Here is a 14,368-nt window from a genome sequence, read left to right as displayed (position 1 = left end):
GAGAACAGGCACACGGCCTATAAATCAGGATATCTTCTGTATTCCAGATAAAATATTTTAAATTGTAGAAACTGATCTGGTAGCCTCCATTTTGATTATATGTTCATGTAATACCAATGTTCAATGCATCATCATATACACAACTGCTGTAATTGCCACAAGGGTTTTTTGAGATACCAAACAGAATCAGGTGGCTTCCACTACGGAACATGTAAAGAAAAGAGAAGTAGCCTGGGTGACTGTAAACAAGAGCTGCAGCAACCCAGCTAAACACCTGTATGGAAAAGATGCATGTAATAAGTAAGTGTTTCAAGTCCCTCCCTTCCATTGACATTGGCAGTTGAGTAGAAAAAGAATTTCCAGAAACCAAAACACCAGCTTTTAATTTAGATGAATGCAGTGGCTACTCTAAACACATGTATAACACTGTGTGCAAATCTGGCACTCTCTAACTACATATCAATGTCAAATAGGCTTCGTTTTCTTCTAGCAAATAATAAAAATCATAGAGCCATTTAGGTTGGAAAAGAACTTCAAAATCATCAAGTCTAACAATCAACTTCACCTACTGTGTCCCATCACTAACCTATGTCCTTCAGTGCCACAAATGACCTGCTTTCATTTACGGGCATTTCTTCCTGTGGATGAAATGCTGTGAGAAAACTACAGAACACCAAATTAAATTAATTATAATTAATTTTAAAATACTGCAGCAATACAGACTAAAGCAAACACATCAGGCCTATCCTGCAATCTCTGTAATAGCTTCATAGTCAGGTTCAGATTTGCGTTCTGGGATATGTAAAAATCTTTCATAACACAATAAACATCCTATTTGGGTATAAACATTCTCTAACATAAAACTAAAAGCACCAGCATTTAAGGAAGAAGCCACAGTGTGTCACCTCTCCTTGGCCTAGAAAAAATGTAATATAAGCTTATATACTTGATTTGCCCTCTGGAGGTATAAAAAGTAGAAAGCAATTCATGCAACGCATGTTGGCTTCAATTTCAAAGCAGTCTTAGTGAGGGCAGAAAACAAGTAAACAGAGTCCCCTGCTACCCCTGAGGATCATTACTATCTGAACTGGGAAAGAACACTTTCACCTGTGGTTCTTCTTTTCAGACTAATGCAGCCAACTTTCTCCTGCAACAGGGGTTATGAGAGAGACACATTTTCTTCCTTTATTCTTGCAGGCAGGCTGGAGCATTTCAAGTACGGAGATAAAACCAGTCTCTGCCCCAAAGTATGGTGAAACCTCTCAGGATAGCTGCCTGTTATGACTCAGAGCAGCTGCTGAGAACATTAAGCCAAAGAGATCTTGAGGATGAGGTATGTTCACAGCTCTGGCCTTGGCCATATAGTTGCATAAATATTCCTAGTGAGTGGGCGTTAGCTCTGGCAGTAGGCATACAGTGCTTGAATTTCAGCACTACAGCACACCGAATGACATCTGTGGGTGTTGGGATGCATTTCTGCAGCTACAATACTCTGACAAATATAAAAATAGTAAAAAAATAAATAATTGTCAGAAATGAAATTGGTAACACATGAGAAAAATAATAGTATCTTTCTGGAGAATGGTGATAAATGCATTTGAAAAATTGCACTTGATAAATTAAATGAGGAGTGCAACACCATGCACTCCTCACATTTAACTTGTGAGAAGATCAGAGCCCTGGTTACCATATGAAGAGAACGAATGTCCTATGAACTTAATGTGACAGGCTGGAAAGTATTATGAATCACACAGGCCAGCTGTTAATAACTCGGTTATTTTGGGTATTTACTTTGTGGTATTCCCTTTCGTGAACGGAATAAAGCTCATCTGAAAATGACTGATGAAAGGTCGGGTCAGTTAAAGATGTTAGGGAATTTTGGTGCCTCCAAAATAATATGTACTATAACTATACTGTTCGCAGAGTACACACAGCTTTGAAATTAGGATTCCCCTTCTTCATTTCTCTAAATTTATAGCGTCTCACTTCCAAACCACATCTAAATCTATCCAACTGATGTGTAGCAAATAAGCCAAATAATTCTACTCAGTTCTGAGAATTTCTAGGTTTTATTGCTAATTAAATAGTCTGCTCTTTTCAGCTGATCTGTTTTTAGGGTGACTTATTCAAAAGGTATAGTGTTGTGCACAGAATGCACCAGGAACTTCATTATTTCATGTAGTTGCTACCACACCTACCATGAGCTGAAAATGGTGGCATTTTCTCTTAAATGTGCAAAATGTGTTTCTAAGTAGTTTTCCCAGCCAGCAAGTATGCATAACTGTTAATGAGAGGTCTAGAAATAATATACCACACTTAGTAAAAGACAACAGAAGGCACTCTGGATGAGGAGTAAATAATGGATGAGAGTTGCCGAGCCAAGAGTAACTACGCCTCAGGACATGCTAGACTCGTCCCTCCCATTCCTCAGATGAACTCCCCATTGTTACATTACATTCATGTCTTCACTGAATGCTCTTAATCATCTTCAGATAAAATCCTCAGCCAGAAGTGGAATACACAGATGATCCCTACAAGCCTTCCACACACTCTGTAAGGATCAGTAGGGTAAGAGTCCAAGACCTTTCAGTCCAAAAGTCTATGATTATGGTCAGCAAGTAAAACTAAAATTGTATTAGTCTTAGCAGTTTTTAAACCGTAATTAGTCTAAACAGAACCTAACTATTTAAGTTTCATCTTATCTTTGAGACAAGATGATAATCATTGGGAAGAAGATGATACACCCTCCCTTAGTGAGAGACTGTTTTTCCTCTGCTCTAGCAAGACTAGTTTCCTGATCTTCTGTTTCTCCACATAGATTATAATAAATAATGGCCCAATCTAACTAATGTAACTAATCTAATGGCCTAACTCTGGGTTCTTTTGGAGTTCAGTTATATTCCGCTTGTAAGGCACAACGAATGGAAATAACTTACAGCAACATAATGAAAACAATACTATCAAAGTTACAGTATTCTGAATTTAAAAAATAAATGAATGAATGAAGCTTTACTTCATTCTTCCAAGGGCTTAACACGAGTTTGTGTACATGGCCTAGGACTTCTAAGTGATTCCTGTTACGTATGTTGGACTATATATTACCTCATGTCTACATGAAGTCCCACGTGTTCCAGAATATTCTCTGATGAATGACAATAAGGAAACACCTAAGGCCAACACACTGGCTATCAACACAGTACAAGGATGGCAAGGAACTAAAAGCAGATAATTATATAGTTTTTAAAAAGGTATCAAATCAATGACTGAGACAAAATCAAGCAAATCAAGTCCTGGCGTGTAGGTTATGTATGGTATGCATTACATGCATGAAAATATGCTAGCTTTGTAACCTGATGGGTGCTTTATTGTAATTTCAGTGGAAAGTTTGTTCAAGCTTGGTAGGGCTTCTCCATGACAAATGCCACAGTGACTTCTGAAGTTACTATTTCTATTGATTCCCCTTCCTTTCCTTTCTATGTTGGTCTTATGACTCCCATAGCTATTTGTTCAATGCTTGTCTTGTAAGTACAAAGTAAAATGCATGGAACAAAAACTCTGGGGCAGCACACTATGTACAAATCACTACATACTAGCAGTCAGGTAAAAGCTTGTAGAAGGACTGCTGTATTCTCAGGAAATTTGTTAACATGAAAAGGACTCCTCTTCCTAACTCTGCAAGTACTGCATAAATACAAGCAGGAGTTCTGTGACCACATGACACATGCATATATGACATGCAAGGATAGCAAATCAAAGGTTTCATGTATGGCTTCAACTTGTCATGAAGTAGGCAGTTCTAAAGGTTTCATTTGAAAACACGAAGTTATTAGGTACCATAAACAAATGCCAAGCGGATGTAGGTTTTTGATCAAAGTAGAATCTAGATATACTCATAAATAAATGAGCTAAGCATTTACCTCTTTCACATGACAGGCTTTTAAGCAGAATACTAAGTAGGCAAAAAAGCAGGAAATAAAACATATTAAAAGCTGTGTTTTTTTCCATCACCAAGGATTCATTATAAACATTCAGTGCTACTACGAGCATGATCTACGGCTGAGATTCATGGAAACCACTCATGAGGGACTAGGGGTGATTCCCACAGAATCTCCCTTGCCACTTTCTTCACTGATAGAAGAGACATTTGGGTGCCATCAAAACACTTAGCACTCCTACTTCAGTGCATGGAGGAACAAGAAGACCTCCCCCACCCCGATCTCACAAATAGGCAGCATGCAGTTCCCCCCTACTCAAAGAAACTGCACCAGAGACTAGGAGTAACTGAATGGGTCGTTACTGTTCACTGCAGTTAAAGACACTGTCTTCATTAGTGGCAGAGGTGGTCTGAAGTGCCTACTCCCCGTTAAACAGCTACGGTATTAGTATCCTCTGCCAGAGGCAGGTACCCTTCCACAGAAGAAGGGCAAGGCATGTACACAGGAACCGCATAGCTTGTATATTGCTCTGCAATTGCAGTCACCTTCTGCCAGGGGCTCAAGATCTGCTGTTCATACCCCTTTAGGATCTAGAGTTTTGGTTCAACCCCCATGTCTTACTACTCCCCAGATGAAAAGATGAGAAAACAGCTCCTTCCTCCTGTCTAAAAATATTTCTTTATTTGCAACATAGTCTCTCTTTAGGTCACTTGAGAGGACAGTCATCATTGCCGTGTTCTGATTTATGTGGAACTGTATTATACCAACTGTGAAATAAATCGTGGGCAATCAATAAGTAATTAAAACAGAACTAATGGCTGGGACATAACTGAGAGTACAAAGTGCGGCTCCAATCTAATTATTACAATTTGATCCAAACAAAAAGTCTCTCTCTGGGCTGCAAAGTTTATTGGTGGAGATGCAGGCTTGGGCATGGTTGCCAACAAATACATTGGGCACATGCTGAGCATCCTCACCCCTCCTAAATGCTGAACACTGCTTAATCTGCCCTCCAGATAGAGGAACAAGGCTGGCTCTGCTAATTCCCTCAACATCTCTCATGTTCAGCTGCACACAGGCTGTCACTAAGGGGGGCTTTACATAATCTCAGATAAAACTCAGTGATCAAAAGCAAGATGACGAAGTCCTTCTATTCACATCCAACCTGCAGAATCAAATATTCAGAACTCCTTTCACAGAGCTACTCAACAGATGAAGATAGAAGCTATAATCTAAAGCACAATATTTGTTTGAAAATTTAGACTGGCTGTAAGCAGCTCTGCTCAAGCCTTAATGGGTTCATGAAGCCAGAGCCAGATGTATGACAAAGGCAGATGTCAAAATTCGCACAACCTGTTTGAGCAGGCAGATTGGTTTATCTCATTGTAAAGAAAGAGCAGCACAAGAGATGACTTGAGGCTCCAATTGACTAGTTTGGGGAGAAAATCTATTGTGAGAAAGCTTGGTGTTTTCCTCGTTGCTGAGGCAAGAGAAGGTGCCTAAATTTTCTTTCCCTCCCCTAATTAACTCACCACCACACGCATCTGATGCATCATGAATCTGCCAGAAGCCATTAATTGGTATTGTTAACTATACATCCCATTTTGTTTTCAGAGCAATTTTTCACTATATTTAACTTGCCTGTCCCTAAGAAAATTATTGTGTTTTAGAGGATTGCACAAAAGTTACAGCATTAACTTGATTAAGCACCTGGTAGAGGACTGTGCCCACCGTCCAACTGAATACTAAGTGCAAATAAATTATGTTACTCATCCACCCCTCCGCATAATATTGTACATTTTGAGATTTAAAATATATCTGTCATGATCAAGGAAAGATTAATTCTTTCTTGGATAGAAATCATTATTCTAATTTACTTGAAAAGGGACGCTACGCACATACACAAGGGAACTTTCCTCTCAATTTTGAAACAGAGAGTAATTGGTTCTAGCTCGGAAAATGCAAGCAAGGCAAATCACAGTACTGCCATCACCCATAACAGAAGGGACTAGTTTTCAGGCACTCTGACCTTCTCCCTGTTGGGACAGTTTGCTGTCTTTCAGGTATTTTCTGCCTCTCTGCTGGAGAAGAGCAGACTTGGGTAAGATCTTAACCAGTGGAACTCTGCCTGCTTCATTTTCATTTATCGTTAATTCTTCTTAATTCAAGAAGCTTGGCTGAGCAACATTATAGGATATTTCAACAGAGGAGCAAAATAGAAAGTGAAAACCAAAAGCAGGCAGTAACATCATCATTTCTTCTTTTCCCTCATTCCTTTTCTGATCAAATTTTCCATCTGTTTCTAGTCACCTTCTCTCTAGATTTGTATTAAATACATTCACCATTGCTCACTTTCAGCCAAATATTCCTGTCTCTGAGAGAGACAGAGTGCTGTTGCCTGCCTCCTGCGATGGCTAAAAGCAGAACCCTGTCATTCCCTTTTCACTGGCACTCCTACTCACTTCAGATTCCATTTAGAGACATCCCATTTCGTATAACCAGTTTCATGAACATTGCAAATCTCATCTTAGAGTCTTTACCACCTGGCCTGATCACCCTGTCTCTCAATTACTTAGCAGCAACACTTCTACCTTCTTCTGTATCATTATGTCTCGGCTTAATTTCATAAATGACTCTGGCACATGACCTGTGGACCTCATCACACAATTCAACTCCCCTGAGCTCTGTAGAGATCCTAGAGTGAATCACAGAAGTGCAGTCATGCTGTGGAACATAGCGAACTGCAATACTGGAGCACATGCAGACAGAATAAATTAAGGTGAAATGTCCCTAGAGATGGAGTCAGGAGGCTATTAAGGTTATAATAAGCAGTAATATGACAAAGAGATGGAAAAAGAGTAAAAGGCTGTCAGGGAGAGAAAGTGAAAGAGGGAAGAGGGAGAAAGAGGAAGAAAGGGAGGGAAGGAGGGAAAAATATATATTTAATTACAGGGCACGAGTAGCCTTTAGTAGTAAAAGAAGGCATCTTATATAGTGTCATTCTTCATATTGCTACTTACCATCTATAGCCAATTTGAGATCAGTCAGTGTTGTTCGAACTCTTGATATAACATGTTGCATGCGGTCAATTTCTTGACGGAGAAATATATTCATGGGTTGAATAGCTCCCATCTTTTGAAGTTGGGCTTTCACCTAAACAAGAATAATGAAAATACATACTACTGTGCAGTAATTTTTGAAAGCAAAAGGTTGTTTTTCAATTGTATCCCACCGTTCTTGAAAAAAAAGGAACTTTTTTTTTTCTTGAAAAAAAAGGAACTTTTATGCAACAGATAGCCAGGCAAGTCCTGGGCTAACTGTAAGGTTTAGCACAGTGTAACTCATCAGCTCACCAAAAGGAGCTGCTCCATCATTCTAAGGAAGGAAAGTTCCCTCTTTTGGAAGGGACCAGCAGTTCCTTCTGTCCCTGCTAGGCCACAGTGTCTTAGAACTTAAAAAAAAAAAATCATCACATGTAATATAAAAGCATGTTTTATGATAACTTCTTCATATTTCCAAATTGTGCTATGTGAGCTTTCTCACCTCTTCTTGGCCTGCAGAGTTGAAATGATGCTACAAATGGACTTTAACTTAACAAGCAGAATGATATATAAAAAAAAACAGAATATGTAAAACTGCTACATCCAATATCATGTGACTCACTCATAAGACAATATGTCTTACCAGAGAGAGGCAGTTGCCAGGAATAATATGGGTGCCACACTGTTACACCAGTATGTGTGCCATTTTGTGGGTGGAATCTCACAGATTTCTTTATTTTCAAAGACAGTAGTTTCACACATACTTACCAGAGAACATTCTCAAAAATGAATTAGTTGTCTATATTACTTAAGGACATGTCAAAGCTAAAGTAGCCAAAGCATCCCTTCTCTTACTTTAGCATATCATGCAGATACACTACGATTCAGGTATATACGGTATGCTTCATGTTTATCAAAGATGACTGTATACATTAATGCATGAGAGAGGATTTAGTAGTACCTGCAGAAATCATGGTGCCTACAGCTCAAATAGTATAATGTTTTTTACAGAAATCCTGTCTGTAACACTTTCCAGTGTTTTTCACTCCTGCTATAACTCAGCTTTCAGAAAGCCAATGGTCTTCTGTCTGTACTCGCTGCCACTCAGCCCCACGCCTCATCCTTCATACTGAAGCAGCATGAACCCTGATCTTTACCATAGTCACTCCATTATTTTGCAGGTGAAGCTCTGCAGGGTGACTCTGGAACCAAAGAGAGATCTCAAACAGCAAAAATAAGATAAGAAATCCAGATACTCACGTGGCCATCAGAAGATAACTGACCGATAGAATCAGTTTGCTAGAGTAATTTAAGAGCTTATTTTGAGCTTACTAACAAAAGATGATGAAGAAAGAGCTAGAAGGTCTATTACTTTCAAAGAACAGAACATCATTGGAATTCTACTGCAGCCAAGGAGAAACTGCAAAATTTGGCATAACAAGTGCTATTTCATCAAGGCCAGAAGTCCACCGGATTTTGCTTTGTGTTTTCCCAGATGCATGATTGTATCTGGGAACGTACAGTCATGCATCTGGGAGAACACAGCACACACTACTACGCATACAATGCATTATATACTCACAGGAAAAGTTACTACGGCGTATCTTATTATTACACCAAATAGCACATCTCTGCAAGATAAATATAGTAGTTGAGTAGTTATAACTGCTAGTATAAATGAGTAAATGCTTTGACAATTTCTGTTTTGCAAGTTTCAACTTCAAGCCCAATAAAATACATTTTTTTTAACTTTATATGTTATTCTCCTTGGGAGACAGTTATCAGCAAGGTTATTCATTATATTTTAATCACAAAGACCTATGAATTTGCCAGACAAAATGTCTGAGAAATAGGTGCCAGCCAATTATGCTAATACTTTGCAGTCTGACAGTTCATTTTGGAGACTGAGTTAATGTGTTTCTTCCTGTAAAAGAGAAAAACTACTAAAATCACTATCATGAGATTAGACCTCAGACAATAAACTTATTTTGGGTAGTTTACACAATGAAGTATTACCATTTTTTTCAGACAAAATTCAGGGAAAACTGCTTTCTGAAAATTTCACAGGAACTGATAATTCTCCCTCTCACTGAAAAAGTTTATTTTTTTTTCCAGAATACTTACAAGACTAGCATGACACTAATAAGAAAGGGATTATACAGAATACAGTTTATGCATTTTGTCCTCTAAATAAGAAATATACTTTATTCTAGTCTGCAGAGCATGTGTTCATTTTGGGCATAATGTAGAGTAAGATTTTTTTCTGTCTGAGGAAAAATTGTATGAAACACCTTGTTACGGAAGTTATTTTCCAAAATGTTGCTATTTCTGAAACTTCAAAGAGAAGATAAAATAAACATTCTAAAATATTACTACAGTGATAACTGCACAGTTTAACTAATGAATTCTCAGAATTAAAAAATCCCTCTGTTTTTTTTTCTTTCGTGTACCTATAGAACTATCTGTAATGTTTTGAATCATAGCATGAACAAATTATGCAGATATTTGTTAATCCATCCTAGATATGTTCACAGCACTCAGCCTGGAGGAGCAAGCATAACCAGATATAAAAACTGAAATAATGACATATTTCCCACCTTGTTGTATACAAATCAATCCTGATCTGCAGTGAGATTTACTAGGTGTAAGATAGTGCCTTTCTTGGAAACCTTGCTGTTAAGATTAGTTTTAAATACCAGCTATGAGGCATGATTGACTGTTTTGTATTAGAATTCTTATCAAGCAATCAGATGACTTACTGCCAGTGCTGTATTTATTATGACATGAAGAGATGGATCCTGACTGACAGGGAAAAAAAATCAAAGACAAAACTCACTAACCAAAATAGCCTTTCTGAGATTAATATACTAATTCCATAAAGCCCACTTACAACATCTCCTTCTCAACAGGAAAGCAGCTGTCAGCTAACATAAAACAATGTGATTTAAAGAAAGAAGGAAATAAAATCATAATCTTAATAACTCTGCCTGCATGATTTTGCAATGCGTATTTCTACTGTATGAGACTCCTCTATACACATTTCTTATCTGTCCTCAGGTCACCACCTGCTCTGCCACTGCATACTGTATAGGACATTCAGCAGAAAAGCAGTTGCCGAACTCACACTGTTGTAGTAACTGCATATCATTTTGAGTAAATGCTATAATTTTCATTTAGGCCCACCCACTTGCTATGCCCTTTGTCAGCAGAAATGGGAAGTGAGTCATTCTGCAAGATGGCATTTTTCTCCCCATGTCAGAGGTCTGAATAAGAAAGACAAGCTCGGGGCACGTCCAAGCAAAGCTCTTCAAATGGTGTCAAAGACCACTTCCCTGTTGTATAGAAGGAAGCTGGCAGTGAAATATGAGGAAAATAGCTGAAGGTCTAGACCTGGATGACCACCATATCTGATAGGGTTGGTAACTAAACCAAAGACACCTTACAAAGCATCTGCATTAGTGTTTCACTTCAGATGAGCAATGTTTTGCACTTTTTGTGGCAAAAATACTGCACTGAAAAGTAGACTCCATGCATAGCATACAAACTGGAGTCACTTCAAATTAAACTAACCCAAAAGGCATGCTTCAGTGAGTCTAACATACACCAGCCACTAACAGGAATTCAGTCTACAGACCTAGGCTAAAGTTAGACCAAACTAAATACCCCAATAAAAAACTTAATGCAGGCCTGGGTCCTCAGATGAACTCCAACCACCATGCAATACTAGCTAATACTTGCTAGTCACAAGTCTTAGTGGAGGATAAGGCAAAATCAATACTACAAAAACATTTAAGGAATAAAACACTGCTATTTGGGTTAAAAGCCAATAAAGTGCAGGATCTTTGGAATGTCTCCATGTCTATTCCCTAGTAAGCTGGTTTTCAAGCTACAAATGCTTTCTTTATAAACCTTTGCATGCAACAGGCTGACATTTACCCTTGCATCTATCCTCATTCACATGGACTGACTGGACCTAATCATTTTACCACTGATCTCTTTGTTACCTGTAAGGCAAAATCCAGAAGCAAACGTGGTTATAAAGGCAGAACCCTCATCTTGCCTCTGCCTTTGGACGAAAAAAAACGAAGACAATTTTAGGTCAGGAAGAAGGTTTATTTTGCTTTTGCATCACCTGTATCAAATTGGAGTCTGCTAAAGCATGCAAAAGTGACTTGTTTACTGTCTTTTGGGTGGACATTTGGTCAGTTATTTGACTGGTGAAAGGAAGAATTACAAGAACAAATCAACAAAGGAAGAATGTATCATGCATATCAAAGGCTAATAATTGAGATATTGAGGACTTTGTGCGACAGCCTGGATTTCACAATGTGTCAAGAGAAAGTACAATCCAGAGCTCTCAATGTCTGCACACAATTAGTTTCAGTATCATCCATCCCTAACCTAGTCTGTTGGGGTTTTCACTGCAAAAAAAATTCGCTGCACACTTTCTCAGTGGAGTCACAAGAACTGGACAAAGATAGTAGAGGCACCTACCACTTTCCCTGAAGAGTGATTTATATTAATTACTTTCATTTGTTTCCTGATTCTTCCATTTGTTTCTTCATTCCTTTTCTCCACTGACAGTATAACTGGATTTCTGAAGACTACCACATAGTGGCCTTTCTGGAACACAATTCTGTTAAAAGCAGACCCAAGTGGTACTGCTAGGACTACTGAACATTTTTCTTTCTACTGCTCTTATCCAATAAGGCATGCAAAAGAACTCTTTTTGACACATTCCATCAGTCTCTTACAATGTAGTAGATTAGTTTTAGTTGTTTCAGGATTTTTAAACCAATCTAGTAGGTAATAATGCCCTGAATACAAGTAATAATGTCCTGAATAACCAAATGTTGACTTAAATTGATAAACAATAGAACTTATTCTCTTTTTTTCAGATATCACATAAAGAATTCACATAATTCATTTCAGTCCTTATACCTGTAAGCTTAATTTCACTTGGCTCCTTTGCTTATTATATTCTAGATTCTGCTAACTTCTGCTTTTCCCTCTGAGAACATCTGAAATCTCTCCCTTCTTTTCTGCTCAGACTAGTGAAAGTATTGGTTATATGTTAGTGAACTTTTTTTTTTCCTTTTGGTATTTCAGACATTCTCTTTTTGTCAGTTTATGCAAACTGTCATTTAAAAATTTAGATTTATTTACAATTGACCTCTCCACCCTTTCTAAGAGATTGCAGAATAACAGAACTTAAATTCAGATGAGAACCATCTTTGATTTTTTGCTTATTGTGTAGAAATGGCCACACTGCCTGCACCATAAACAAATGCAACAAAGAGATGGAACTGGGCACTAATGGGAGAAAAAGGAAATCCTCTTCTGACAAAGAAAGGGTTATTGAAGACCCAAACTAGTTCTAAGATATAGAGAATGATAGAAAAGGTAAATCCATTAGGCAAAATGAGAAGGAAATATTGAAGAACCAAAAACTGCAAGAAATAATGTCAAATTTCATAACACTGCAGAAGCAGAATCTGAACCTACAATGCGGCTGACACAATCAAAGAGTTGTACGGAGGAGCAAATTACTATCAAAATAAACTGTTAGAAAATGGCCACAAGATGTTCTGTAGATACTTAGAGCAAAGGAATCGCTACCGTGATACAGAAACTGATAGTAATTTTTGGATGGTGGAAAAGTACCGTGTTGTCCATCAGTAATATGAACTAAAGAAACAGGATGTAAATAGAGTGGTGTGATTAATCAAAGTGCAATTCACAGATCAAGATGCACAAAGTCTGAGAAAATTGGAAATCACAAGGAAGAGGTAGTATCTACACTTAGTGGAAAGAAAATGAAACAAAATTGCATCCTGAACTCAAAATATATTTACAAGAAATACAGGGGGAAAAGTAGATCCAACAGGACATCCTCTGACTCTGCCTGTTAGAAGAAATGGGAGGGAGCTTTGGGGGGCATGATGCTAAAGCATTAATATTTAATATTTGCTTGTCTAGTACCAATGTGAATATCATTACTTGAATCATAAGAGAAAAGCTGTCAAACAAATTGAAGCAAGAGGTTTCCTCGAAGCTCAGAGAAGATGTCAGAGAAGCAGTACAGAAGCAAAGAGCTATCTAATTGTGAGAATCATTATATAGATGATTGCTTATGAGAAAATAAAATCTTGCATGTACGCTTGGCAGATCATGAGAAAGATAATAGCTTGTCATATTACTGGATGACAAAATGGCAATGAAAATAATTGGTGGTGATTTTTTATTACCATCACTTGGGAAAGTACGTATTGTACCAAAATACAGTGCTAAAATGGAGACAAGTTAAGAGTACAGGCTTGAGCTTTCAGAAGACACCCTCCAGACTCTTGGTCCTTCAGTACAGTCCCTGGCTCCATCACTGGTTGTCTGCAAAGCTAAGACAATTGAGGGAGTGACTGAAAAGGGGAGGCCTACTCTCCATTTTGTATGGATAACCTGAGTGAATGAAACTAAGAAAGAATGAGAGTGAATGAGACCAAGATTAAGCAGAAGAAATCAAAAGTTCAGTACTGTTAGTGTCTTCTAAATATTACAAATTCTTCAGGAGGAAAAAGCTTGGCAATTTAACAAAGGAATGAAGAAATAGTTCTTTGGAGGATTTGGGAAACATCTTGGAAACAATATCTCAAAAGATATATTACAAATATGCCAAAACTATACATGCTACACAGGTATTCAATATTCTATCTCTATTGCAAATTGAAAAAAAAAAAGAACTGAATAAAACTAGAAATTAGTTCAGTGAAACATCTTTAACATCTTTACTCCAATACGAAGGATAAGAGAAAAGGACTATAAGTACAGATTCAAAGTGCAAATTATTAAATATATTAAATCAATAATTAAGAGTTAATAATCACTATAAATTTATTTAGTATTTAACATATTTGATGATTTATTTATTACTAAATAACTGTGAAAACTAGAAAACTGACTTAATTCCAAAACAAGCTCTACAATAAATGATTAATATACTCCCATTGGGAAATACTCAGTAAGCATGTGAGAGAAAAGGGATACACAAGCAGGAATGGCTGGAAAAATAACTATATAGAGAAAGGTGCTAGGAAAGCTCATAAAGGAAAAGCTGCAAATTTAAAGTGGCTTGCCAAGAGGGAAATGAAAAGAGAAGTTCTGAGCTGAATTAGTCAGTGATTTATACAAGACATTAAATCTAAGATGAATGGTAGAACAGAATATGAGAAATAATGCCAGAGCCCCAGGACTACTGTTCATACCCTAAGTGGACATTGCAGTTTGTGCAGAAAACACAGTATAACAAAACAAGCTGTAATACTGCATACTGGGCAGTCTACAAGAAGCATGGACTGCAAGCAGGGGAAAAAGCATTATCAGTAGAAACGGTTGTAA

General features: G+C 37.6%; 1 protein-coding gene across 7 annotated transcripts in view; it reads right to left on the bottom strand.

The window, feature by feature from the left end:
* LOC310895394 (dynein axonemal heavy chain 5-like) overlaps positions 1 to 14,368 on the bottom strand; it is a 154,055-nt gene that overhangs the window by 10,001 nt on the left and 129,686 nt on the right. For all 7 annotated transcript variants that reach the window (XM_083826723.1, XM_083826725.1, XM_083826726.1 and 4 more), the window contains one exon: positions 6,956 to 7,088. In XM_083826723.1, the coding sequence (XP_083682849.1) occupies positions 6,956 to 7,088 (133 nt within the window). The remainder of the gene's footprint in view (positions 1 to 6,955; positions 7,089 to 14,368) is intronic.

Source organism: Anser anser (genome assembly GCF_964211835.1).
Source record: "Anser anser genome assembly, chromosome: 2".
NCBI lineage: Eukaryota > Metazoa > Chordata > Aves > Anseriformes > Anatidae > Anser > Anser anser.
This window is presented reverse-complemented; position numbering and strand designations above follow the sequence as displayed.